Source organism: Branchiostoma lanceolatum, chromosome 4 (assembly GCF_035083965.1).
Source record: "Branchiostoma lanceolatum isolate klBraLanc5 chromosome 4, klBraLanc5.hap2, whole genome shotgun sequence".
Classification (NCBI taxonomy): Eukaryota; Metazoa; Chordata; class Leptocardii; order Amphioxiformes; family Branchiostomatidae; genus Branchiostoma; species Branchiostoma lanceolatum.
This window is the reverse complement of record NC_089725.1, coordinates 2,023,437-2,050,783: the sequence shown is the minus strand read 5'-3', so window position 1 is coordinate 2,050,783 and position 27,347 is coordinate 2,023,437. Positions and strand designations below refer to the sequence as shown.

At 40.9% G+C, this 27,347-nt stretch overlaps 1 protein-coding gene across 2 annotated transcripts in view; it reads left to right on the top strand.

The window, feature by feature from the left end:
• LOC136432214 (fibrinogen-like protein 1) overlaps positions 1-20,321 on the top strand; it is a 30,805-nt gene extending 10,484 nt beyond the window's left edge. For both annotated transcript variants that reach the window (XM_066423269.1, XM_066423270.1), the window contains exons 2-4: positions 13,707-13,892; positions 17,098-17,406; positions 18,555-20,321. In XM_066423269.1, coding sequence (XP_066279366.1) covers positions 13,707-13,892; positions 17,098-17,406; positions 18,555-19,249 — 1,190 coding nt within the window. In that variant the 3' untranslated portion in view covers positions 19,250-20,321. The remainder of the gene's footprint in view (positions 1-13,706; positions 13,893-17,097; positions 17,407-18,554) is intronic.
• Positions 20,322-27,347: the final 7,026 nt, after the last annotated feature.

The following is a 27,347-nucleotide window of genomic DNA, read 5'->3' as shown; positions in this document are numbered from 1 at the left end:
GAAACGATTCATGACAATGGCAGAAGTACATGTATACGCCACTACAAGTTCGGGTAGGACATCGAGCCATCAAGGTACAATTCTACAAAGGAGAAAAAAAAAGTTGCCTCAGACAACATTTGTTCGGCATGGTATGTTCATAGAAATGATTCACGGCCACGACAGAAGTACATGTATACGCCGCTACAAGTTAGGATGGGACCCCAAGCTATCAAGATTTCTACGGTACAATTCTACAAAGGACATAAACTTTGTTTCCCGAGATAGCATTTGTTTGGTATGACATGTTCATAGAAATGATTCACGACTTCGACATACTTTAAGGTACCAGTAAACGTGGACAACGCTACTGCAAGTTTGGTAGGGAGTGGGACCCTAAGCTATCAAGGTTTCTACCGTAAAGGGTGGTCCCATAGCCTTTTTGAGGCCGTGGGGACAATGGGTTGTTATCCACAGCGTCTAGGGCGCGGAACTGGAAGGCGGAGCCCATTCCTCTTCTTCCATCGCCGTTACCTTCCCAACCGAAGTTAGGTACCCTTTTTTTACACCTGGGTGGAGTGAGGAAAGTCTTGTATCCCAAGGGTATAACATCGGTGACATGTCAGGGCATTCGAACCCAGGACCTCTAGGTTCTGGGCCAAACATCCTGATGTAATGGTTATTTCAACACGACGCCCCAATTCTACGGTCAAATTCTACATTTTATAAATCAGTATTCCGCCCCACTGGACCTGCGACTTCCGTCACCGTTTCTAGAAGTAGAGACCAAAGAAAACGTGCTGTACATGATTAAGTAGAGAGTCCATTCTAAATCAGATAAGGTCAACATTGGAAAATCGACTTATTGTGGCCAGCCTGTCTTCAACATTATTAACCTATCCACCCACATCCATCCTTATTATTGTACAATCACACAAACCGTCCGATACCTGTTATTGCTAACTGTATTTTATAGGAACCACGCAGCAGTTTTCTGGAATGTCTTTGCCACCTGGTGGAGTGAAGTAATAACCGAGATTAGCTCATCTTGCTGTGATGGCTCGCACCCCAACACATATTGCCTCATTACTTAAGATGTTATCTTAAGGTACTAAGGAAGATATTTGGGAGGAGGATATTCACAGTGCTCTAGATAGCTCTGAGATAGCACCACCGCCCATCCGTTTATAGAAACATGGGGCGTTAAGCCCCTGTTACACATAGCCACCCATGGCCTCCCTACCTTCTCCAGACCATGGTTGGGAGTTAGTCATGAACAAGGTCATCTGTAGGTAGATGTTGGTTGCATAATAGTCTTTAAAAGTCGCTCGCCCATCCGTTTATAGAAACATTGAGAGTTAGGCCCATGTGACATATAGCAAACCATGGCCGCCCAATCTTCTCCAGACCATGGTTGGGAGTAAGTCATGAACAAGGTCATCTGTAGGTAGATGTTGGTTGCATAATAGTCTTTAAAAGTCGCTCGCCCATCCGTTTATAGAAACATGGAGAGTTAAGCCCATGTGACATATAGCAAACCATGGCCGCCCAATCTTCTCCAGACCATGGTTGGGAGTTAGTCATGAGCAAGGTCATCTGTGGCTGGGACCTGTTTGCCTACGTATTAGTCGACTCGACCATCCGTTTATAGAAAAATAGAGAGTTAAGCCCCTGTTAGACATAGCCACCCATGGCCAAACGACCTACCCCAGACCATGGTTGGGAGTTAGCCATGAATAAGGTTATCTGTAGTAAGGAGTTGGGTGTCTACTCGTCTTTAATCGTCGTTTGCACCAGCCGACTATACATTTTTGAACCCTAATGTCGGGAAAAGGCACATTCTGCTTGCATGGATGCGATCAGACGAGCGAACTGGAGCTAGAATAGGATGGATTCCAGGCCATTCCCAACCCAGCGCTGACCTTGGGTCCTTGGTTGGGGAGCGATTTGTCGGGGGCAAAGTTGTGGGAAGGTCCTGAATGTGTGTCAGTGGATTGATAGCCATCACAAAGGAACCGTCTGCCTAAATGGTCCCTTGGCAATATACTATAGGCGTGGTGCTTAACTTGATTTCAGACGGGATTTCTAAAGTTTGAGCTGACCCGTTGAGAAAATCTCATTTGATATAGATTTACTACGAGCTACAATCTCGTACAGTTCAGAAAGGTCAAATATGTGGTCCACGTTGCCTACTGTTTAATAATTTGTCGGTTCAATTTTCCTGTCAAGGCCGGGAGATTTTTTGATGGACTGCACGGCTGTGCCGTATATGAAATATGGCGCCTAGAACATATATCTCCATATCAATATCGTAGGCTGTAAAATTGAATAATGTGGTATTAGTTTAGATAAAGAGTTGACTGTAACGTGGAAAAACTACATTAGCACAAGGAGAAATAAACCGCCCAATTTTGTCTTATTTGATTCTGAACACCTCCACAACTCTTCTTTGATGTGTGCGAAGAATATAAACATACCGTAACATGGGTCACCACAATGAATACAACTTGCAATCAAACATACCAAATAAAAGTACGCCTTTTTTCAATTAAAGGTTCATCATGTAACATTAGAACAGTATCGAAAGTGAATTTCCTCTTCAGAGTAAGTTAGATCAACCCTATAAAATTGCACACCAATATTCAGGGAGGGAGGTTGCAACACCATTGTACCATACAAACATGATTAATAATTGTGATCTTTCAAACTAATGCATGGCCACACATGGCTGACCACTGACTGGAGTGTGCCTAACTAATTAGCTCACCCTAGGGAACCTATCAGAGGGCAGTACGTTGTTGTGCACATCGCGATGGTCTATTTGTGACGGTGATGCTAAATCGATTGACCTTGTGCAGCATATTTTTGCACAGTACACAAACACCCAAAATGCGAAGCAATGATGACAATGGCAATGATCTTTATCTAATATTCATGCGCAACATGGGCTAAATGCATTGAGTTAGATAACTTAAGAAAAAGAGTTAAACAGGTTATGCTATGGTCCATATATATATATATATATATATATATATATATATATATATATATATATAACTTCTTCTTAAAACAGGTTACTTTTGTGTGTAGGCCAATTTTCAGATTTTTAAGCAAATGTGTTAAAAGCGACTGTACTGTAGACATGTCATTTACATTTAGGCTTTGTTCCTGAAGATTTTTTTATCAATTTTGGGGTTCAAATGTTGCAAGATGGGCCTTAAATCTTCCAATATCGGGGCTAATTTTCGCTAGACTATTGGTCTAGTACCTTTGTTGGTATGCCGAACTGTCTGTGGAAGTTCTAACGATCGACTTGCAAGATGCCCCTCGTTGTTGTGCATCCAATTTTCGTCTTGTCAAAAAGGTTTTGAGATCCTGAGTGTGACAGATACAGACGGTATCCTAACAATGGCAAGCTTATGAGTCAGTCCCTAAGGAACACTAGGAGACTGTTAGGGTGACGAGGAATGCACCCCGCGGAAACTGTTAATGGGTCTCTCGGGAACGGGGGCTTTTGTGTCAGCTTGGAAGATAAATGACACGCGGTACGGCATCTAACACATGGGACACCAGCTTGAAAGGGTTCTCCTGATTTGACATAGTCGCAGGTGATTTCTACGTTTTTCCGAGCCACTAATGACTTCACCAGCTTTTCACATTGTATCATTATTTAAAAAAATAATGGTATCGTGGTTTATTGGGGATTGGTATACATTTTAACGCCATAAAGGTTTTTCCGAGCCACAAATGACTTCACGAGCTTTTCATACTGTATGATTTTCGAGAATGATATTATGGTTAATTGATAATTGGTATGTTTTTAAACGCCACAGAGATATGGCTTCATGGCTCATAGTGTATTATTTTTGAATGGTATCATTCTTAATTGATAGTTGGAATGCTTTTTAACGCCATAAATATATTTTTTGCGCCTTGCTATCAAATTGTGACGACGGAGGCCAATAAACTTGAACCAATAGCAGTTTGCGATATTTTATGTGTTCCAATCTTGTACTTACCAATATATCATATATAGGTTCTGCTTCTTTTATGAATTCAACAACCTTGAGATCATCAGTAATAGAAATACATGTACATTTAACAACAAATTTATCTATATGCCTCGTAACTTTTTATTAATTTGTTTTTAAAGTGAAAAGTGTTTATCTTCTACTGATTTTGAAACATCGATAGATGTACGTTGATGAAGGTTTGAAATCCAGGTAGATATAATAACAAAATAGTATTTAGAAAATGCCATACTTCAGAAACCGGTACTTTAGTCATGTTTCACTAGAGATCACTCTTCAACCCCTTTTTTTGTTGATTTCACAGCCATAGATTTAAAAATGAGATCAAACAACGAATCATTGTTCTTGGTTCACAACTGACAACTAAAATTAATTGTTAAAAATGATCCACATTCCATTATAGTACACTACATTCATTATTAAAAATGTACAACAAGCATGGGTAATATTGATTATAGTGGTTTTATTGTTAATTGTATGATTAATTTTGTGGTATGAAAGATATATTTCTGTCTGTATGCCACCAGCAGTGATACCTACCGGCTGCTTAAAAGTGCTTCATAGCAGAATTTTACAAACAACAAACTCTTTCTCAGAAATGACCAGACTGCTGCAAAACCACGATCCTTTATGACCAACTAGAGAGCAGAACCAACGACCAAGATACCATGAAAACATAGATAACCGTTATATGAGGGACATTAGGTTTATTGGACCCAAGATACAGATAAAATTTGATGAAAAATGGACCATCCGTAGCCGTGTGCAGTAAGTAGAAATTCTCCTTGAATGAAGAACAGATTATACATACTTCTTCTAGAGGCGCGGTCTCTTCCTTAGCTCAAAACTGAACTGGCGAGGGCCATGCTGCATTGAGTCGCCCCATTACCTATGTTCATCAGTGTCCTTCCCTTTATTTCGCTTTGTTTATTCGTACCACTCACTTGTTTTGTTACTTACCTAATAGTATGTATGCGTATACTGCCGTTTATCCAATTCATATTGGGCTTGGCTGTACAAGAGAAGAAGAAAAACGGTACAAAAACGTTCCACATTGCACTGTCATTGATTGTCAATGGCGCTGTGTACCCAGCTTTTACCCATCGGTTATATTAGAGACTGAGACTTACAGTCTGCGTTGCTTTAATGGACACTTATGGATTCAGTAGACAGGCAGAATATGTGAATTCCAATTTGTATGTTTGAACATTATGAGCTGGAGCAGTGTCACCATGCAAAAAAACGACCAAGTACAGTAAGAGAGAAACTGAGACGAACACGAACTAAAAGCTAAGAACCAAGAGCCAAGAAGTGAAGAAGTCGAGACACACTTTACTCTATCACGGAGCTAAAGATAAATTTAAAAAAATCCTAGAATCTGACACTACTGTTTCTACGTCACATTCGATTACGTGAAGGCAACAGCAACGACAAACGGCACGATGTACATGATATATGCCGGAATGATACCAGGGTGCCACACGTTAAGGTAATGGTTTAGCCATACTGTGAGTATGAAATACCACCCGAACATAATACCGCCATTCCTCAATCCCTAGTCCTACTGAGCCCGACAATTGTCGGTTTGTACATGCTTGTTCTGTATGGTAGCCCTGACAATTGTCGGGTTGAGGGTATTTCTAGAATGCGTACGTTGAACCCGCGCGGTTGCTGAAAAGCGAAGTAACTGAAAATGAGCAACATCAAACTAGTACCCTTTGTTTCAAAGGTGTATGGGCACTTCAGCAGTGGGGGTATATTTTTGCTCTGGAAATCCAGCAGGACAAGGGTTAAGGAGAAGAAGGAGGAGGGAGGGATGTTAGCCTTACATAACTCTTCGTTCGTTCAGACCCTTGTAGCACCTAGTTGCACACAGGGCAGCAAATTACATTACTGTTTCAGTAGCAGGGTATATCTTTTTTACAGGGAGGGGTTGCTAGTCCCTCCCCCCTTTGCATGCCCAAAGCAACTACTCAAAGAACACCCCCATTTTACGTCCCTTCCAAAGGACGGTTGCAGCCCCAACCGAGATGTCTCCAACCCAGGATTGAATTCTTCCAGTTACTAACCAATTGGAACCAGGAGTTCAACTGTGAGGTTGTTATAATTACTAGCTGAGCTTTAGGGACATCCCTACACAACTCTTGCCTTGGTTGCAAATGTAACAAGAATATCTATGATCTCATACTGTGATTGATCGACTTTATCCGGTACGATTTATCTCAGAGACCCAATTGCAGAGAAATCCAACATCTAACGTCAAACAGCCCCGATGAATGCTCGTCATGGACCGGTTTTATGTGAGCGGTCGATATCAGGATTGATGTACCAAGCGATCAAAATTGTGGGGACACCACAAAACACGCTGACAAAAGAACACCACTTATACTCTCGCAAATACAATGGTTTCCTTTGATCTCCGTTTTATCGAAATATCCATGGAGCCTCTATTAGAATGCATCAGCGTTATACAGACAATTGGGCAAGCCATGGCCGGGCGGGCTAGGTCATCGCTTTAATGCGACTAGATTTGCCTCCCAAGGGAAGCTAACGACGGCATTGGACATCTGTGCAGATGTCTCTTTATTACATTTGATACACTCTTCCATATGCTGTCTAGCGTCGTTAAGCATTAAACAAGGCCAGGAGCCAAAAGCCACTTTTAGTATATATCCCAATGGGGGGATTGTCATTCAGAAGCATGTCAGAATGTGGTTATGATAGTGAATACGAATGTTCTTTGGATTCTCATAAATGATATGAAGTGATGAACCACAATTGCGTTATCCAGTGGTTAGCTATTGTGTGACAGGGACTTATCCGAAAAACCGTCAGTGTACTTGTACCTGAGCCGAAGCCATTTCCATGTAACAGCCTTACCCATGACTTTTTACCCTTGTCCTTCTGTGAGCCCGATTCCGAATGTCATACAATCGCGACTTTCCAGGATCTAAAAAAAGATGCATAATTGTGCGCGGGGGGTAGATCAAATGCCACACTTAACGATGATCAAGGTTAAGTATGTAATAAAACGTGAGTTCATTATGTGTGATTATCTCGGGTAAGTCGAGACATGGGTTAATGATACGAAGTTCATTGCAAATTCGTGCCCGTAGGCTAATTGCAAGTAACATGAAAAGGGACAGATAAACAAAGGTGAAAAAGTGTAGTATGTATCTAAAAAAGGTAAAGGTAGTCCCATAGCCTTTCTGAGGCCGTAGGGGCAGTGGGTTGTTATCCACCGTGCCTAGGGCACCGTATCGGAAGGCGCCTTCCGCCTCCTTTTGCCTCCTCAACCGAAGCCAGGTACCCCCTTTCACACCTGGATGGAGTGAGGATAGTAAAGTGCCTTTTCCCGAGGGCACAAAATTGGTGACAAATCAGAGGATGAGAACCCAGGAATTCTGGTTTCTGGGCCAAACACCCGAACGGTTATGCCAACACAACGCCACAAGTATGTATCTTCTCTTGCCTAAATCCTGACTAAATTCTTGATTGAGTTTGACTTATTTCTGAGACAGTAGTCTATGTCTGTAATATGTTGGTTATGCATTGTTGATTAGAGAATAGTTTTCTTTTTGTCGGTAAACGCTGAGAAATTAATGTTAATAAAAGGAACCAGGTGACAGTTTGAATTGAGTAAAGCCTGTATAATGGTATATGGACGGGACAGAAATTATTCCGGTAATTTTGTAGGACGGGGGTCCCCTACTTTATAAAATGCACGAACCGTTACGACACTAGAAAACCATTTGCAACAAATGATCTTGCCCCAATACAGCATTCCATGGTCAAATGAGTGTTGCCAAAATGCAGTTTACGAATATGAAATTTCATCTTCTTTCATATGCTCAATGAGAGGTGCGCGCAGAAAGTGCTCTCAAGAGCCTTTCACAATTCCTGGCGGAACGAATCGGGCAGACTTTCCTGTCTCCAGTCTGACTTGAGTTAGATAACACTCCATATTGACTGCAGCAATTGAAAAGAAACGCTGATGCACTCACTAACTGTGGGGAGGTCGACACCTCCGTACCGGTGGCATATCTTATCTATCCCTGCCATCTGGCAGGAAATAAAACACAAGCCAACACAAAAGTGCTTCGCTAAAAGTTCCCGTAAATCAACTGAATAGTCAATGTCCTTACTTCTAGTGTTCCTCCACTCCAGCAACGACGGTTTGTTTAATCAATAACAGCTTATATTGCCGTTAGGTTAATTTGGGCACTTGCGAAGCAGAATAGATTCAATTACACACTACAAGATGTCATTCTCTAATGTCGGTTGTTAAGGCAAGTGTCCATTTTCCAAGCCTGGTGAATTTTTGATGAGCAGTTCCTTATCTGGTTTTCTATGTCTCTCAATTGAATTATGCCCATCCCGACATGTAATTTGGGTATTTTTCTGAAGCCATATAGCCCCTAATTGCCCTCGTCCTTCAGGAGTTAACGATGTTAATGGTGATGTATCTGCAGAGATTGGGCATGTGCACACACAAATCATCATTTAGCTAAATAAATGATACAGGAGACTATTTTCTTTGGATCTTGACCAGATGAATTTCTTGGCACAATGGGTATCGACATGTTAGGAACTTACAGGCTGTGTGGTGTCTATGTGTGTGTGTGTGGGGGGGGGGGGGGGGGGCGGTTATCACGAGATTTTCGGTGTGTTTATTTGTTTTTTTTGTGTTTCCGTATGTCCATATTGTAGCACGTCTCGCAACAGAGTGACAGGAAGTGAGGGGTAAACAGTTAGAGTTACGGAAGTGACCGGTAATACAGTCCAGAGTTGGAATTATATCAATCTATTTATCAAACTTGACTGACAGCTAACAGACTTTTCAGGTCAATGGAAGAGTTTCCTTATATATGGGGAGTTGTCGTTTTTAGTTTGTCTTTTTGTTTATTCGCAGAAACATATATTTTCCATACGCTAGTCAAGTTCACTGTATAGTTGCAGAAATTGATCACATGTTAGTTAGATTAAACCCTTAAGCTTATTTGAATGATTAATGATGACGAATTAAACAAGACATTCTAGAAACTCTAAATATTTGACGAAGGTACAAGATCTTCGAATTTTGATAGGTTATGGCATAGCGCATGTTTCTTATTGCACACATAAAAGTTAAGCCCCCATGGAATCCTAGCACAAGAAGAACTGACATAAGACCTCGATAAAGTATTTACCAAACTTAAATCTCAAAAAGTATCATCTCGTGAATAAATAAAAACATTATCCACCAGAAAGTCACAATGCTCTCTTTAAAAGACAGAAAGAAAGCAGGGTGTCGATGAGCTCAAACTCCGGAAAGGGAACCCCCGAGTTTTCTTACAGTGTACCCATCCGCAGGACCCAATTATAACTCATATCTGCCCTCACACCAGCTAAACGGCTAAGCTGAACGTATTTTTACCGAAATAGGACACAAAGTTAGGCCATATCTGTTCCTAGTAACCCGAGAAGTTGCCAGATTCGTTAAAAATTTTCACGACAAATATAGGATTTTCAATAATTGTAAGGTGGCATCATAACCCCTCATCCGCGCAACGCAACCCTGGCGCCTGTCCTCTAATGCTTCCGTCCCATTTCCAATTCGGGGCCCGAACGGGCAGCTTGTGGGAACGAAAATTTCGATATAAAAGGCAACAAAAGAAACAAAACGTTACAAATTACTCCTTATCATATATTGACCATCTTTTTTTTTCGCAAACAGTCCGGCTGGGCCCCGGATTGGAAATGAGACCGTAGCCTAAGTTGGACAACGTATGAACAATTATGTTGAAAGGAATGGTTTAAATAGTAATGTTTCGGACTGGAAGAATCAAGGGCATTGAACTTCATTGGCTGTATTATCAGAGAAACATGTACAACTGCAGACACACACCACCATCGTAGGGTTTGACATTTCAGGGAAATTAAACATAGAGGCAAACCAAATGGCAAAGTGTAAAATTTTCTATTACGAAACGTCAAGTAAGCTGGGACTATTTTTGGGAGGGTTACAACTCAATCTCATAAAAAATGGCGGCGAAACTAAATCCGACATTTATTGGAAACGTTGCACCGCTGATATTGATGGGATCAGTAAAAACGTACCTAAACAAGCACCAATAAATCAGGAAAATGTTTTTTGCCGGCGGCATGGAGAGCATTACTTTAACTTTAGGGGAGACCGTAGTTTGAGGACAACACGATCGACCTAATGGTAAACTCCTACTGTATTCAGCACATGTTCCGTGTGTTGGTAAAATAGACACATACATCCCTGGAGTAGTTATGTTTTTTGCGGTGTGGGCTTAGGTGTTTGATACCCTCTCTATCAGTTTCTTCTAAACCTGTTTTTTTCTTATTATTTAAGATCCGGTATCAATGTATTACAACTCTCCAAATAACCACAAAGTTGAAGTAAATGTGTTTGTTTTTTCCTTTAAAAGTTTAATGTAAACCCTTCTACCGCTGTTCACTTTGTTAAAACATTTTTTACCTGCTCCAGAAGATATACATCAATGAAAAATAGTGCACACAAATACAAAGCTGACAGATTGGACAGAAACGCCTAAAACAACCCTAACCTCTGCTTGGGGAGTAGCTAAACCTGCCCAAATACCAAAATTCCATCAAAAGGATCTTGAATTATTTATAGGTGCGAACATACAAACAATACCCCCGTCGGAGATGAACCTCCTCCCCGGAGGTAATAACGACATTGACTAGCACCTTAGCCATCGGACACAATCACGCATCAGCACTCTGATATTATTGACCGTGATAAGCGGCTTTATCATTTGGCTCGTTGCGCCGCTTCGTGACAAACTTTCTAGTTCGGCCATGCATGGAATGAAAGAGGTTTTCAAATACTAGGGAATATAAATGAAAAAAAGACAAGTGCATCATAAGAATTAGATAAATCTTGCTATCCATTCGAAGTGTAGAACTTATGAATAATGAAAACAGTAATAATGATACTAATGGTTTATTGACTAAAAATAAAGATGCATCATGTCCAAGTGGCAGCCAGCAAGCTAAATTGATGTTAGTACATTACAACGGGCTTAAGTTATTTGGTATATTGTACATATAGTTAAAGAAATAACATATATACAATCTAGATTTCAATTTAGAAGTCTACATAGTTACGTATATATGCATCAATGTAAAAGTCAAAATCAATTTGAATAATCGCAATTTGAGTATTCACAGTTTCTTATCAAAATTAGCGTCGATTGGTGCTTGTTCGCGCTTGTGTGCAAATGTCTTTCGCAAACAGGCGCAAACATGCGCTTTCGCAAATAGGCGCAAAGAAGTCGCAATGCCCAGTAAGTTACCCGCTTTAGGTCCCTCTCATGCGCGACCAGATTATGTATTCTTGTCGTGTATGATTGTGACTTCCACCACTGAACATTGGTTCCCAGATTAGACAGGTCGATCTGAGTCGGCAGCTGCTAAAGTTGGCACCGGTGTTTCCGCTCAACCGACCGCCGGTAATATGACGAGTGATGATGCGTGTGTGTGTGCGGCGATGGAGGAAGGCAAAAGGGGCATAATCACCCGCTTCTTAGCTCTAACAATAGAAAGGAGCCAATCTCGCATTTGCTGACATGCTTGGCTTACCTTAGACGACATCACTTAGAAATCCTTTCGAAAGATGATGAATTTAACGCCTTCCATTCTCAGGGGAAGGAATGGAATAAGTCTCCTAAGGCGCCCATTCCTCTAGACGGCGATCGCGCTGCGCTCTCGCTGTGGCATAAATAAGATGTGTATAACCCTTGACTTCATAATTGGAATATCATACAAAATGTAAAAGTATGACTTAAAAGACCACAAAACACACAAGGCGTTAAAAGATTCGTTTTTTTTCTATGAAATTCGTAGAGCACCCTGTTAAATTTTAGGTCGCAGAAAGCGCAAGGCGAGAGCACCGCAGAATGGGGGCATAAACTCGATTTCTTTGGTGGAATATTAACTAAATTCAAATTTGAGTCAAATGTTGTACTTGACTGTAGGGAAGCACTGATTCCATTAGGCGGTTTGGTGACCTCATATGCGGATATGCTGGGTCATCACTTAATCTATTGCCACCCAACTTCTACATTCAAACCACACAGTAACAAATTTCCCAATAGACAGACACATAGAAACGTAGCGAATGGTTCTTGACGTGTTGTTGGCACACTCACGAATAGAACACTGTGGTAATATATATCCTTTTTAGGTAAATATAGCAGTCCTTAGCGCACCGAATAGTGCATAGGGCGGCGCCCATCTCCGTTTCAATAAACCTTTGGTCACACAACTTTGTACAATCACTTCAATAGGGAGCTAGTCCACAAGAAGTAGTTCAACTATTATTCTTTCCAAAATGCTGAGTGCTAAGGAAAGATAGCCGTACATGTACCATCCTTTTAAGTATTCGGTATGACTTGGCCGGGGATCGAACTCTTGACCTAACGAATGCAAGGCGAACACTATACTTGCCATTGCACCGGTCTATGTAAATATATGATATCTAGGAAAGCACCTGAGTCCTGAGTTATACCAATTTTCACTGAGTGCTTTTACGTAGATATATGTTATGTAGGAAATGGCTCAACTCACGATCGTGAATTGTGCCCAATTTCATGAAGTGCATTAGCAAATGTCTTCCCAAGAATACATGATATCATTCAAATGATAGAAAGTAAACTTCTTTAATGGAAAAAAAGAAATCGTAAATTTTTGAGGCGGACCCCCCAAGTTCTTATGGATATAGATAAGAAAGAAGGGTCTTATGTGCGCTGTTTCAAAGCATCTTAGAAACAACCATGCGGGCATACGCCGGTCGGTTCCTTCTTAACCACTGACTTATCTTAATCCAATCTTTGATATGCGACGTTCAGTAGACAGTATGACGCTTTCATCTCTCAAACCTTTCCTAGAGCGTGCAGTGGTTCTATAGGATTAAATGCACCATGCCAAAGTCCCTGAGTGGATTCACTACCATAAATGCAAGGGCATTGTAGGCTTGTGACGCGCATTGCTTCTAGTAGTGCTCTATACGGATTTTAACAACCGCACGATGTAGGGTATGATTTAAATTTCTTGTTCATCAACAGTGGCCTAGGGACGGATCTAAAGCCTTCGACGTGGTTGGGCTTTGTTCGTGTATTTTTTTCATCTGCCCAGGGATACAGACTAAGTGCATAGTTATCGAGGTTTTTTTGGCTAAAGCTAAGCCATTACGGCGGGAGTGAGAGAGAATTACCCGTCAAGGGCAAGCTTATTCACCGAGAAGTTCTAAAAGGAGGGTACAATGCCTGCTCAGTGAGCATGCCCTCCCCGCTCTCTTTCTACTCGCCACATGGGTACATTTGAAAAGACATCAGCATACATGAATGCTGTACTTTCGAGTGTAGCGTGCGTAGTCCAGTGGTAAGTGACAATGCCTCTGGACCAAGAAGTCCGTGAATTTAGAATCCTGGATGTGTCGCTGACCCGACATGCACGCTACTGGAAAGTGTAGCAGTTCTTAGGAAGAGACGTTTCAACGCTTAAAGGCAACTGTTCATTGTGTTTGTCGAGCTAGGGGAATTTCCTTAATGAACCTGTACATAGTGTCTGTCTTCTCTGTACGACCAGTGGAAGATTAGCTGTTCGGTGAGCTAAATTAGTTCGAGATCAATGATCATTTTCCCTCCAATATGTCTACCGCAGAGCCTTCCTACGAACTGAAATGTCTGCAGATGGGCGACCACCACGACATGGCAGACTCGGCTAACACGTCGGACAAGTGCAAGCGGAGGAAAGTGCTGTACTCCCTGAACAACCACAGACACCGCCTGCGACTCTGCTGCACCATTCTGTCCTGGGTGGTCCTACTGTCGCTCACATCGTTCGTCAGTAAGTCGTAAACTTGATTATGTGCTTGTTCAATTTACGAATTGATAATAAAACGCACAATGAAATGTATATTTTTTTTCACCAACATGGGCCTAAAGGAAGACTATTCATTACCACCGTTAAACGGGAGGTATTATTTTTGATCGTCAGTAAAGCACCCCCCCCCCCTCACTGGACCCGCGGCACGCTTGCGGCGTCGTTGCGGCCGATCGAATTGACAAAGCACTCAACGAATTTCATCGACAAAAAATTATATTTTAAGCTTTGTGTGTTTTGTTGTCTTTTGGGCCATCCTTGTACGTTATGAGTGATATTCCCATCATAAAGTCAAGGGTAACACAAATTCAGTTTAGGACGCAGCGGCGCCATTTTTTATTTTCAATGTAGGTCGCAGAGAGAGCGCAGCGTGAACGCCGTCAAGTGGAAAGGGGTCCCAAGTAGTTAAATTGATTAAGTGCGTGTTCTATTCATTACCTCTGTAAAACGGGGGCATTGTTTTTAATTTGTCATTAAGTCGATAAATTGATACTGCGCTTGTTCTATTCATTACCTGCTGAAAGGGAGGTATTGTTTTTAAGTCGTCAGTTAGTCGTTAGGTTGTGTGCTTGTTCAATTCATTACCTTCGCGAGACGGGAGGTTCTGCTTTTGATTCGTCAGTAAGTCGTTAAATTAATTATGTGCTTGTTTTGTTCATTACCTCCGCTAAATGGGAGGTATTATTTTTGGTGTCTATTTAAAATGTACGTGTTCTGGCACATATTACCACATGTGCTGGGCACGAATGGGACACTAACAGAAAATTAGGTCAAAATTAGGTCCCAGAATGGACCCAGGATAGGTCATCAAAGATGATTTTATTCCCTGTGTTCAATTTCCAGCGATATGAATATCATTTCAGCAGCCTTATGGTAGTCAGTGGGAAAATTCATCGTCAAAATAAAAAAAAATCACAATAACATATATATATGATGAAATTCACACAAAAAACTGAATTTATTTCACAGAGGTATGACATCTTCCTTTACTTTTTGTACATGTAAATATACGTTTGACATGCCTCTAAGATGTTGATGCTTCAAACTATGCGATCTGCAATAAGGCTATTTTAGCACTGCTACTAATCGCATGCAGTGGAATAAACATGTACATAATTCATTGGCACTGAAACATGCCACCAGAGGCATTTATTTGTAATATGGCGGATTAACAGTGAGATATTAAAGGATTATGGGTGTCTTTTAACAATAAGCATGCCGGTATTTCTCCATACCCGTCCTCTTAAATACGCCTTCAAATCTAGCTTTATGTTTTTCATTTTTATACGCCGTGTCTCCTGATTTATTACTTCATAATCAAAGCAGAAAGTGGAACGATGCAAATGTCGTGATTCGTAGGAGTTATCAGTCAGATAAACGATTGCAATTACTCCTGGGTTTTAAGTTATGAATATAAAGGAGTGTGCCGTTATATACCTGCTATTATGCCGGGATTACGCCAGGAAATAAGTCATGACTAAATATTAATTGAGAGTCAGATAGATGAGAGAGAGGCTTGACTGTAGCAATGTACTATAAGAAACTCTGCGTGTCGCCGGAAAGTAATAGATGACAGCACAGGCAAATAACGATTGTACATTCATTTTTGTGACGGCAAAATGTATTACCTAACATAAATGGCTTTGTTCAGGTGTTATTGGATGGCGCGCGACATCAATTTGAGTTGGGGCGCTGATTTGACAGACACCAATTTCTAAAGTTCAGTGAAATTCACAATAAGTGGTTATTTGGCGAAAAAGCTGTCAGCTTTAGGAATCACGTGTAAGGCATTGTTGCTGGCAAAATAGACATGTCACTTATACGACAGTGAAGACTGAATACACATGGGTGTGTTTTTTCAACCATGTATTTGACTTAACGAAACGCTTGTATTGGTATTCCTGTGGCATTAGATATGATAAGTCGAACCCTTCAAATAACTTAAGTAAACAAAGATTTAGAATAGTTGTCATTTCGCTTTTATTTTATCTATGTAATTCATTTTCCTTCACTGCAAAGTATACACACGCTCTATACCACTTTTAATTTTTGCTTTGTTTGCATTTACCCTTCTGGCATGGTTTTGCAATTAAGTTATTTCTATTGATATTATCATTATGATTCTTTATGTCGACAATTCATTTTAAGAAATAAAGTAAACTTTATATTACTCATATGACATAGGGCAACCTACGGTCTCAGTGTACCGATTTTATTTTAGATCTTGTGCGAAACAAAACCATGTCGTTAGAAATGTTTAAAAGTTGACAGAGAGGTAAAATGCAACTTTATGGTTGTAAGAATGACAGTTTCTTTTTTGCCAATTCCTATAGATTCACATATTTTTATGTTTAATGCTCGTCAGATGCGGAACGATATCTCTGTATATTACGATGCACGTTTTATGTTTGACAATCGATGCAACATTTTGGATAAAATTCCATTTCATTCGCCTGGGTTTATTAATGATAATTGAAAATAATGTGATTTAGCTGGTCAATGAAAAGTCATGAATAAGCATCGAAATGAAAAAAGGAATCAGACTAATTAGAGGACAATACAAACAATGGCAATACTTTGACGCTGAGATGACACAGGTTTCTATCCGAGCAAAATATTTCAAGATTTTATGTGCAGCACCCTCTCATACCAGGCCAGTCACTTCTACAATTAGGTATATCCATCCTGGCGTTACGGTCTACGTTCCTACCTATCCTTCTGACTCCGTTACTATATGTATCTGTATCTATATAGCCGGTATAACCGCCATTTGGCGTAACACACCAGCTTCGCAGGCACGCGGCGCGGCAGCAGCTGGTTATATTACACCGAACGGCCTGTCACTGTTACTAGGGCTGGCTAGTCGTCACCAGCCAACCACGTCACCGCTTACGATCAGTAGGAAAGGTGATTGGCTGGTAAATATTCCTCTCAACAACAGGAGCGTGAGTATAGATTTATCACCAGCCAATCACGTCACCGGTTACGTGCAAGAGGCAGCGTGATTGGTTGGCAACTATCCCTCGAACAACAGCAGGGTGAGCATCTGATTGGCTGGTGACGGATAGCCCGCGTTTACGCTGCAAGAAGCATGATATATTTAAGTGAAAGGCCTGAGAGGATGATTCGTATGCAGATAACATCAAGAACTTTGTCGTTCTTTCCCCAGTATGGCTTCATCTAAGGATGGAAGGCTTGCGTACGGAGAAGGACCTACTCACAGACAAAGTATTAAAAGACGCGCAGCTGTTGGCTTCCCTGCAGTACAGAACGGGTCAGCTGGTGAGCGAGAAGGCAGAACTAGACAGCAGACTAACCTACGGGATCTGCGAGATAGAGAAGCTACAGAACACCTCCGTGGTCCTTAGAACAAGGTTGAACGATGTCTCCAAGGACCTCACGGATAAAGGATCAACCCTGAGGACTGTAAGGGATCGTCTCATCATGCTTGGTGGTTGTGACAACTGTTTAATAAGAGGTAACCGCAATGTCCCTATTACGAGACGTAATTAATACGTTGAGGTCTTCATCAATAAATATGATGCACAGCTCAAATTTCGGCTCATAATCTGTAAGGAAACGTCGAGAAAAAAAGAGGTGAACTGTGATCAGCTGTGTGGGTCGAGTTACTCATGCCATGAAAACTTTAAAGATATTGTTATTGATGAGAATTATATTCCCTTCATATTTCAACTAGAAATATGTGGGTATCTGACTTTCGGCAGATCAAGTTGACCTGCACTCCTCAGCTCATTAGGCCATTTTTCCTTCTGTCTCCCATGATGTTACTGGGTGTCGCCTGCAAAGTAATGAACTTAACGATTTGAGTTTTGATAGAACTTCATAAAAGGCTTAATAGTTATACTTCTCAAAATGATGTAGACTGCAAAGTACTGATCACAATTAGTTCAAGCTTGGTGGATTTCAAAAAAAGACCTCATGCTATATTATTATTCCCCGATATTTGATTTGTGTACCTTCATATCTTGGCGAGGCCCAAAACACATTGGTCACCCCTCATAACTCACTACCATCTAGACGATCATTGAGTGGAATAATATTTACTGCGCGCTTCAGACTTAGAGGTACCACTTTTTTCATATGAGCAAATTATCTAATGTTCTTCAAATAGTTAATGCAAAGGACCATTACAAGCATGTCGATAGTAGTGAATATTAAACAAACCCGTTAACCGTTTTTATCTAATGCAATACGTCACAACATATTGGTCAGTATAGAGAGCAAATGTTCTTCAGTATAAAGTGACTTCATTACCATTTTGTACTAACAATAATAAGTTTATTGCAAGTTCTTACCGGGAGGCTAATTGCAAGTACATGTAACATGAAGAAAAGGACGGACAGACAATGGGTAACAAGTTAGCATGTGACTACTCTAGTCTAAGTATTGACACTAAATTCTAACGTATTGGGTTCGACTTCTTTTTCCAAGACAGTGTTAAATAATAATCCCACTTTTTATGTAATGTGTGGGCTTTGTGATGTTAAAAGAAGAGTAGTTTTCTTTTTGTCTGTAAACTATAATTGTTTCCTTAAGAAATTTCAAAAATTTTGAAATCATTGATGGCCTCTTAAACGATACTTCTTTTTTTAAAATTCTTTTCAGATTGCTCAGATGCAAAAGTGTGGAACGCTCTAGACGGCGTGTACCCAATCTGGCCGAGGAACTTCACCAATGCCCTGTACGTGTACTGCGACATGAGTTCGGAGGGCGGTGGGTGGACGCTCATCCAAAGACGGTTGGACGGCAGTGTGAAGTTCAACAGGAGCTGGTTAGACTATCGTGACGGGTTCGGCGACCTGTCGGGCGAACTCTGGATCGGCAACGAAAACTTGTACTATCTCCTCAGTCAAAAAGACTACAGGCTAAGGATCGACTTGGAAGATTGGGACGGCAACAGGAGCTTCGCAGAATACGACACGTTTCGTATAGAATCAGAGGAAGATAATTATAGGCTAAGGCTTGGGACGTATGTTGCCGGTGACGCTGGAGACTCCATGACGGGAGGTAATTCCACATTTCAGATTTTCAATAGAGATCTTAACAACATGCAGTTCAGCACCGTCGACAGGGACAATGACGCATCGACCAAGCAAAATTGTGCGCGCCAGTACAAAGGCGGCTGGTGGTATAAAGACTGTTACTCTGCCAATTTGAATGGCTTGTACTATAAGGTAGGTAAATACGGAGTGAAAGGAGCACCTTCCAGTCCCGTTCAGGATGGGATAGAGTGGTTTACATGGACGGGGTGGTACTACTCACTCAAGGCCGTGTCAATGAAGGTGAAACCGGCTCTGTAGCATATTCAACATGGCGTATTTTATGATTAGCCACGATACCAGGTAGTTTTCACTCTGCTACACAGAACCTTGCTAAAGGTCTATACCCAGCTTGGGGAGGCTCTGCTAAACCGGGCTGAGGTTTCCTCTTTTGGGGGCGTAATTGAAAAATTAGCTGTCAGCCAATCAGAGAACCGCTTAAATGGTTTCTTTAGGTAAAGCCGATTCTCTGATTGGCTGACAGTTGCTTCTAGGCCACGCCCACAAAAGTGTAAACCTCAGCACGGTTTAGCAGTGGCTCTACAAGATATATTGTATAGGCCGTGGGAGAGGCTCTGCGTAGGAGAATGTGTAATGATAGCTAGACTAGAACTCAGCTTGTACATTTTTCGCGATCAGTTCAAGTGTGATTGGTTGAATTATGATAACCAACTCTAACCGTATGAACTATACGGTTAGACTAGTTTATCATAATTCAACCAATATTTCGCCAGATATTTTCAACTCCTTCCGATTTTTGCTATCACTGAACATGCGCAAGTGTCTGTAAACCTCTAGTAAACGAGTTGAGCACTAGACATAGTAGGAAAATACATTATGATCTTCGATCTGTAGAAATAACACGATCTAAAAAGTGGATCAAAAGTAGTCAGCTCGTTTAGTGTGTTGACATCATATTTGTGTTTTCAGGATGTATTTTAGCATTCGTAGGGAGAACGTCGTCGTTGTTGAGAATTGAAAAAAATATTTCAAGAAATCACTTATTCGGTACATATCAACTCAATGTTATATTAGGATTGTACAAGAAAATCTATGTTTACATTGTTACAAAAATGATGGGCTGAGTACAGGTAGAAAGAGTAGAAAATGAGGTTTCATATTATAACTTGTGTCATATGAAAAACATAGCAATAAGCTTGACCTAGCATTTACTGAGTACTATGTGCTCCCTAAAAAGATTTTGATGATACATAAGCACGAGATTTTCAATACTGCAAAAATACCATGGTAGAATCATGTCTCTCCAAAGTGTATGATATTTATATCTTCAGCAATACATCTTCATCTGCAATAAACATTTCTGTGTAAGCGTGATTTGTTCTCCATCAATTCTAAAATTTTTCCCGGGCGAAAGGGATGTGTTAGGATTATATAATACATCTAAAAAGAGGTGGTCAATATATGAAACATCGTTATACATTTTACGAAATGGAATTAAACAGTACATTGCGAATGACTTTGAAATGAATTGAGATATGTGACTGTACAGTTATGATTTGAAAATTAAAGGGATACCCGGGAATTCTTATTCTTTATAATCCATTGAGAAACAAAATATTATATGCAGTTATGATATCTAATATCGATGTGGGTGATGCTTATAGCAAGACAACAGTAATCAGAACGACCGGCTAGAAAGACATGCTGTAAAGTGGGCATCTCACTTGGACTGCTTGGAAATTGCGCCAAGTCTGCGAATTTGTGCCAATTTTCCCTTGCGGTTACACTGACGTGCAACGCACGGGTAAAATATGTGACCTCTACAAACAAAATGGCCGCGCCCGAAACGTCACATTCTTAGCTTCGGCTCCGAATTAGATACAAGATTTATTGGAAATCGAAGTGTTTTAACTGAATTAAAAACCAATGTACAATGATTGGGTTTCATAAAAAATAGTTGCAGTGTATGCAGGGATTGCGTCATTTTGTGCCCAGTATTTTACCAATTGCGAATTTTATTCATTGATAAGTGCTGGTTTGAGCCACTTTCCGAATGCCTTTGGAGCAATTCGGCGGATTTCGGCGTGGTTTGGCGCAGTGAGATACCCGCTTATGCTCCCTAGGACAGGGACGGGTAAAACAGACCGGGACCGGCTCGTGAAAAATGGTTACCAGGCTACTGATAACGCATAGCAGGTGCGACCAGTTATATAATCATCCACACTTCTACACAGCTCACGTCCGCCCGGCCACAAATAAAGCCAAAACACCATGTCAAAGCCAACACAAGGCTGAAGTTCGCGACACAGGCGCCCAGAAACACTGGTTAATTACCGTATCATTACTTTGACGCGACAACTCGACGTATACCTTTATGACGCCTTGTAGATAGTATCTGCGGCGACGGAAATTTCGGATTCACGTTGGCTCCAGCAACGGCGTCACAGAGGCGGACATTGATGGAAAACTTGTGTGGCTTCGCGAGAAAACCATTTTAATTAAGCTGGCTATTTGAACACCGGGTTAAGATGAGAGTGTACATGTGCGTATGGCTTTTAGATTTACCACTCGTGCCTATATCATAACAAAAGAACGGTTACATTAGAGAAGATTTCTTCACAAAACGATTTCTTTGTCAGATCAATTCGACTCATTGATTGTCAAAGTTTGTCAAAAGTTGTCGAATACATGTACCAAGTGAAATTACAGTTTTTGCTCGCTCGAAAGGGAGCAAATTTGTGTGATTGATCCATAAGAACATACAAATTTGCAATGGTGTTTCCAGAATAGACAGTCGAGCTTAATTAAGGTTGAGAGACTGTTTTATCACCTCCGTGTACGGAGACTTTGTTTTCGGTGTGTCTGTTTGCTAGTTTCCTTGTGTGACCATAGTAATATATCATTTTGAATGCTGTAAAGTGGCAGGAAGTGACAGGGAAAATGTAAAAGCAGACTTACAGGAGGTTGAGGTCGACTTTAGGGCCAAAATGGCTTCGATAATGCTGCTGGGACACTGGCAGAAAGTTAGGTCAAAGGTTCTAGAAAGGTCCCAGAATGGATAATCTCATTTCCTGTCTTAAATTTCCTGCAATATGCATGCCTGTTGCCGTCTCAATGCCAGTAGTGGGAATGCATTAGACATACGAGCGAGAAATTCACAATAATGAATAAAACAAGAAATTCACAAAACTTTCACGTAGGTATATGTATGAGATCTTCGATTTCTTGTTGCAGTTGTGGCTTATACCACACGTGCTGCACGCCAGTTTTAATGCGCTAACCGGTTATATGGGACCAAATCTGCCGATTCAAGGTCCCGTGTGTGGCGTCTGGAACTGCAATAGAACACGTCGCCGGGGATTTCTATTTTATCGACGCATGGCTCTGCGAGATTCATGGCCGAATCTCGACTTGACGGTTGTAGAGAAGCCATCGTCTCCTACCAATTACACGGGTGTGCGACTAGTACCGGCCGCGGACGTGTCCAGATTGTGAACTAGGGGCGTCTGCAACTCCCAGAGTATCATTAACGGAAGGGATCGAATCCTTGATTGATGGGGGGATTGTTAATCTTCTATTTGACAAGCGTGGTCTCTACCCCAGATCGTTTTGCTATCTCGTTTATAAACCTTAAGTTCTGTCGAAGATGGCATTTGCTCTAATTCAGCGGCGTGGTCATGCTAAGACACAGTATAGAAAGTCGTTCTGACCTCATGGCAGGGTATACGGAAACTAAAGGTTATTCTCAGTTTGTCAGATTTTCTTTCATCTCATTTTTGGACCACAATTGGTTTCTTCAACTGTGAAAGATTGGCTCGGCATATAGGGACCTAGGATGACAATTGGCGTAAATTGACCCTTACCGTTTATGACACCTGTCCTTTTGAAAAGTGGCTGTTTGGTAAGTGATAATACTAGCTGGGGTTGTTAAAAGTCCCCTAGGGACCTATCAATAATATTATCTCCGCCGGTAACGACAGAGTTGTGGAATGAATGATAAGAAAATTACGATGTCAAATGATTTAGACACTGTAACGGTTTCATAACGGGGCGAGCCTTTGCGGAGACTGCAATTGAACCGTAGTTGCCTTATTGGAAGTACTGGAAAAAATAGCGAATCGATACAAAGAAAATATGTGATAAGAAAAGTGACTGATACTGTCCCTAAAGCTAAACTGGTAGCAGCCTCATAGTTAAACTCCTGGTTCCAATTAGTTTGTAACTGGGAGACCTTAGTTCAATCCTTTTCACTAGCTGAGCGACCTAACATTTGACAAATAGGTCAACTAATTTCATAGACAAAGAATGAATTTTTGAAATTTTTTGTATGGTGTTTTTTTTACGTTATGCATCATAGTCCAATTATAAAACCAAGGGTTGCACGAATTTAATTTTGGTTGCTCGAAGGTCGCTCAGTGATCACCGTCCAGTGGAAAGACCACTGACGAAAGGTAAAGGTTGGTACCTAAAATGTCTGACCGTTTCCACAGTCTACCCAGTTGCTTTGGTGACTGTTACATTGCCAATACTTTCAATTGTTCAAAGACGCTGCAAATACATGCCAAGTATGTTGATGAAGGTTAGACATCCAGGTAGTAAGATACGCCAAAAATAGTTACTCAAGCAACTGGACAAAAATTTGAAACAGTCAGACGTTTCAGACAACATCCTATGTCATTCGTCAGTGACAAATCGGAAAAACGAATACCTATGAGTGAAGTTTTCCAAAAACAAGGTCGAAGAAGAAGATGTAAAAGAACAGAAATAAGGAATATATCATTTAGTTTAGTATGTACTGTGTATTTAGTAATATGTGCAACCTTTCATACCACTTAGATTTCATAATGAAAGTGATTTTTTGCCCATTTTTCTCGCACGCTCGCACTGGTTTTAAGGTGCCCGAAGGATGTCATCTATATGATAAAATCAGTATTGCCGAAGCTGACGTTAATGGCATTGCAACACCCCATGGATGTAATTTTATCCCACGCCTCAGACGGGTACGCAACAAAGGGTTGCCGACGGCCTTCAAATCTAGCGAAAGTCTTGTCTGGGCTTTCCGACAATATCTCTTTAATCCAAGAGATAGACTTCGTTGTCTCTTCTTAATCCAAAGAACGCCCGGGACGTAATCTACTTTTTGAATCAGGATTGTATTTCTTTACCTTTTAGCTTTGAAGTATCAGAGGACGCCGTTTGAGATAGGCTATCAAAGATTCCGATGACAATTCTACCGAACGGCCGATGTGGCCTCGTTCGCAGACTTCTAGGAGCGCCGGCTTGGCTCGCATAATGCTTCGGTCCCTTTTCCATTCCGGGGCCCGGAAAACGAAATGTGGAAAAAACTGCATATCAAGAAAATACACAATATATGGTTACGATTAATTTTAAAGGCTTTTTCCCTTTTGTTGTCTTTTACATAATATTTTTTGCTCCCACAACCTTGCCCGGCCGGGCCCCGGATTGGAAATGGGACCAAGCATTAAACAAACGGTCTTACCCGGCATTAGAGAACCTGGCCCCTGTCGAAAGTCGCAAATTAGCACTACCCCTAAACAAAACGCCGGCTCTCCAAGAGGTCTGCGAATGAGGCTATGATACAGGTGGATTGAAGATGATCATTAGGGGAAGAAGAAGAATCACAGTTTTTACTGAGTCTAACAACCTCTCATTGATATCGTTTATGGCTGATTTGGCACATGGCTTTTTTAGCAATCCTGAAAAAAAGCGAATCAATACAAAGAAAATTCGAGAGAAAAAGAGACTGATAGACTGATACCTCAAAAAGAAATCATTTTTATTATCTAGTGCTAGACAAAAAATGATTGATGGCATAAATCTAAAATATACGGGGTCTTCAGGCGTTGGGTGGATGATCAATGATATCATTAAGATCTACCGTGTTAAAGACTTACCATAAATCATTTTTGCCGAAAAGAAAGTAATGGCGTTATCGACCATATCGTTTATCAGTTTCGATTTCTTTAAACAGCAAGTGATCATTTATATATTTTCCCTGAGGTATCTACGATGCAGTATTTTCCATGAGGAGGAATGAGTTGTTGGTGAGCATCAAAAGCAAAATTGACGTAAAAAGAGGTTTAAAGACAAAATGATTCTAATCTACAAAAAAATAAACCATGCTGCATTGTCATATGGGAAGAGGAAGATGGGAAGACTAGATCTTCAACACGGTCTAGGGACTGGGGATCACCAGAACCGACTGGAGGGTCTATGCCGAGAGCAGACCAGCCTGGCGAACCCTATGCATGTCTGCAACCGCCATGCATTAGCCTGAGTGTCATCCTGTTTCAGTTCCAGGCTGCTCTACCTTCACCAAACAGTCTGAGATCGCTCCATTTGAAATCGTTTGGAATAATGTATTCGTCCAGAAATCTGGAGGGCACGCTGATTGGTTCCTTCTATCAGATCTCCATGTGGGAATAGTCCTTGTCACTCAGCCTAACGACTTTCTCCACAGGGTATCTCTGTAGGGACCACATCTTATTACAAACCAGTAATGGCCAAAAGAAATGACCAAAAACATGGAGTTGATTATATGTCATAGATAGACAAACATCCCAAGTTGTACAAAACACGTATGGAGAAAGATCCCAAGTAGTTTTTTTTGTCAAATCTTTGTAAAATCGTCAGGATAACACTTTCTATCTGCCAAAAAGCAGGTACTACAGCCTATCTAAGATAAATAAACAAATCCTTTGGTCAGTTCTGGGATGGGTGATCCCTGCTGAGATAGCATGTGGAGCTCTGATAGAAGGAGCCAATCAGCGTGCCCGTCCAGATTTTTGGACGAATACATTATTCCAAACGATTTGAAATGGAGCGATCTCAGACTGTTTGGTGAAGGTAGAGCCTGGAATTGAAACAGGATGACACTCAGGCTAGCCATGCATCAGACACTGATGCCTGCGAGCGATTGATTGATTGTCATAATCATCTAAATGGCGTCAACGACTAGATCATACTGTTACTAGTCTGAGATATACATAGCATCCTTTTCTGATTGTTAAAGTAAGACGTACACGGATAATACTAGTTTGGAAGAAATCGTCGTTGCTTGCTTCAGGCTGCAGTTCCTCAGTCAATCGCTTGATGTCCGGACAGTACGTACTTCGGCTTCATAACCATGAATATTTCCCGCCGCGAAAAATGAAAAATGGAGGTGTTGTTTCCGACGTCTCTGTCTGTCTGTGTGGGCGTGTGTTGATGGTTATTTTAATAAGGTAGAGAGGCAGGATGTGAGGGAGAAGATGGTGTAACCGGAGACTTGCAGGATGTTAACCGTAAGGTTTACTGTACTTGACCTGGGTCGAAATTTGGTCTAGCAAACTGGTAGGAAGTGACTGGTACTATGATGAACTGAATGTGTGCGAGGGTGGAGCATGTACTGTGTAAAATGGACATGGTTGTATTACATTGACAAGTATGAGAGATAAATGCCACGTCTGGTTTTTGGGAGCGTCTGCCTGTTTGTGTTTCCTCGTTTATTAGGCACGTCGGGAAACACTGAGGGTAAGTTAGGTCAAAGATCACAGAAAGGTCAGAGAATAGGTTATGCAAGGCTGTGAAAAATCCCTGAATAACTTTATAAACGAATCAAACAATTAAAAGCGAAATCACTCAAATGTTCAAATTACTTTTACATTAGGTAATAAAATTTAATCTTTACAACTGGATAAAATACAAATGAAAACCAGACGTTTCAAGCGCCCGTCCGGCAGCTCTTTGTCTATGAGGAGATCTCATTTAACGGCAGATCTCCTCATTGACAAAGAGCTGCCGGACGGGCGCTTGAAACGTCTGGTTTTCATTTGTATTTTATCCAGTTGTAAAGATTAAATTTTATTACTCTATTGCTGACCTGGATGACTAATATTCACAAACGTACTTTTAGATTGGTTTTGTTAGGTGAAAAGTGCAACTGCTAGTGCAAGTTAGAAACACGATAGTATTTGTGAAATGTATGGTACTTCATTCATTATTTCGCAAATTATGCCATGTCCGAAATTATACAATCATACCCTTTCTTGTTTAATTCACGCATTGTTTTTTTTTGCAAATAAGATTAAACTACAATTGCTCTTTATTTACGACTCTGTCCACTGAGCTACATTCATTGTTAACAAAGACATTAAACCTAAAAAGGAATAATTTTCAGGTCTGAACAAGATCTTCTTCTTATTTGTAGGTTCAAGTAGTAGAATTTCTCAAATTTTGTAGTGAACGCTACAATCCACGTAAGTCAGAACCAATCGTTTGTTAAACTTGTTTCTTACTGGACTGCGCCAAATTGCGTTAGAAATTGCGACAATTTTCGACAATTGTACCTTGCAGTCTCACTGACGTGCGACACACGAGTAAAATACACGACCTCTGC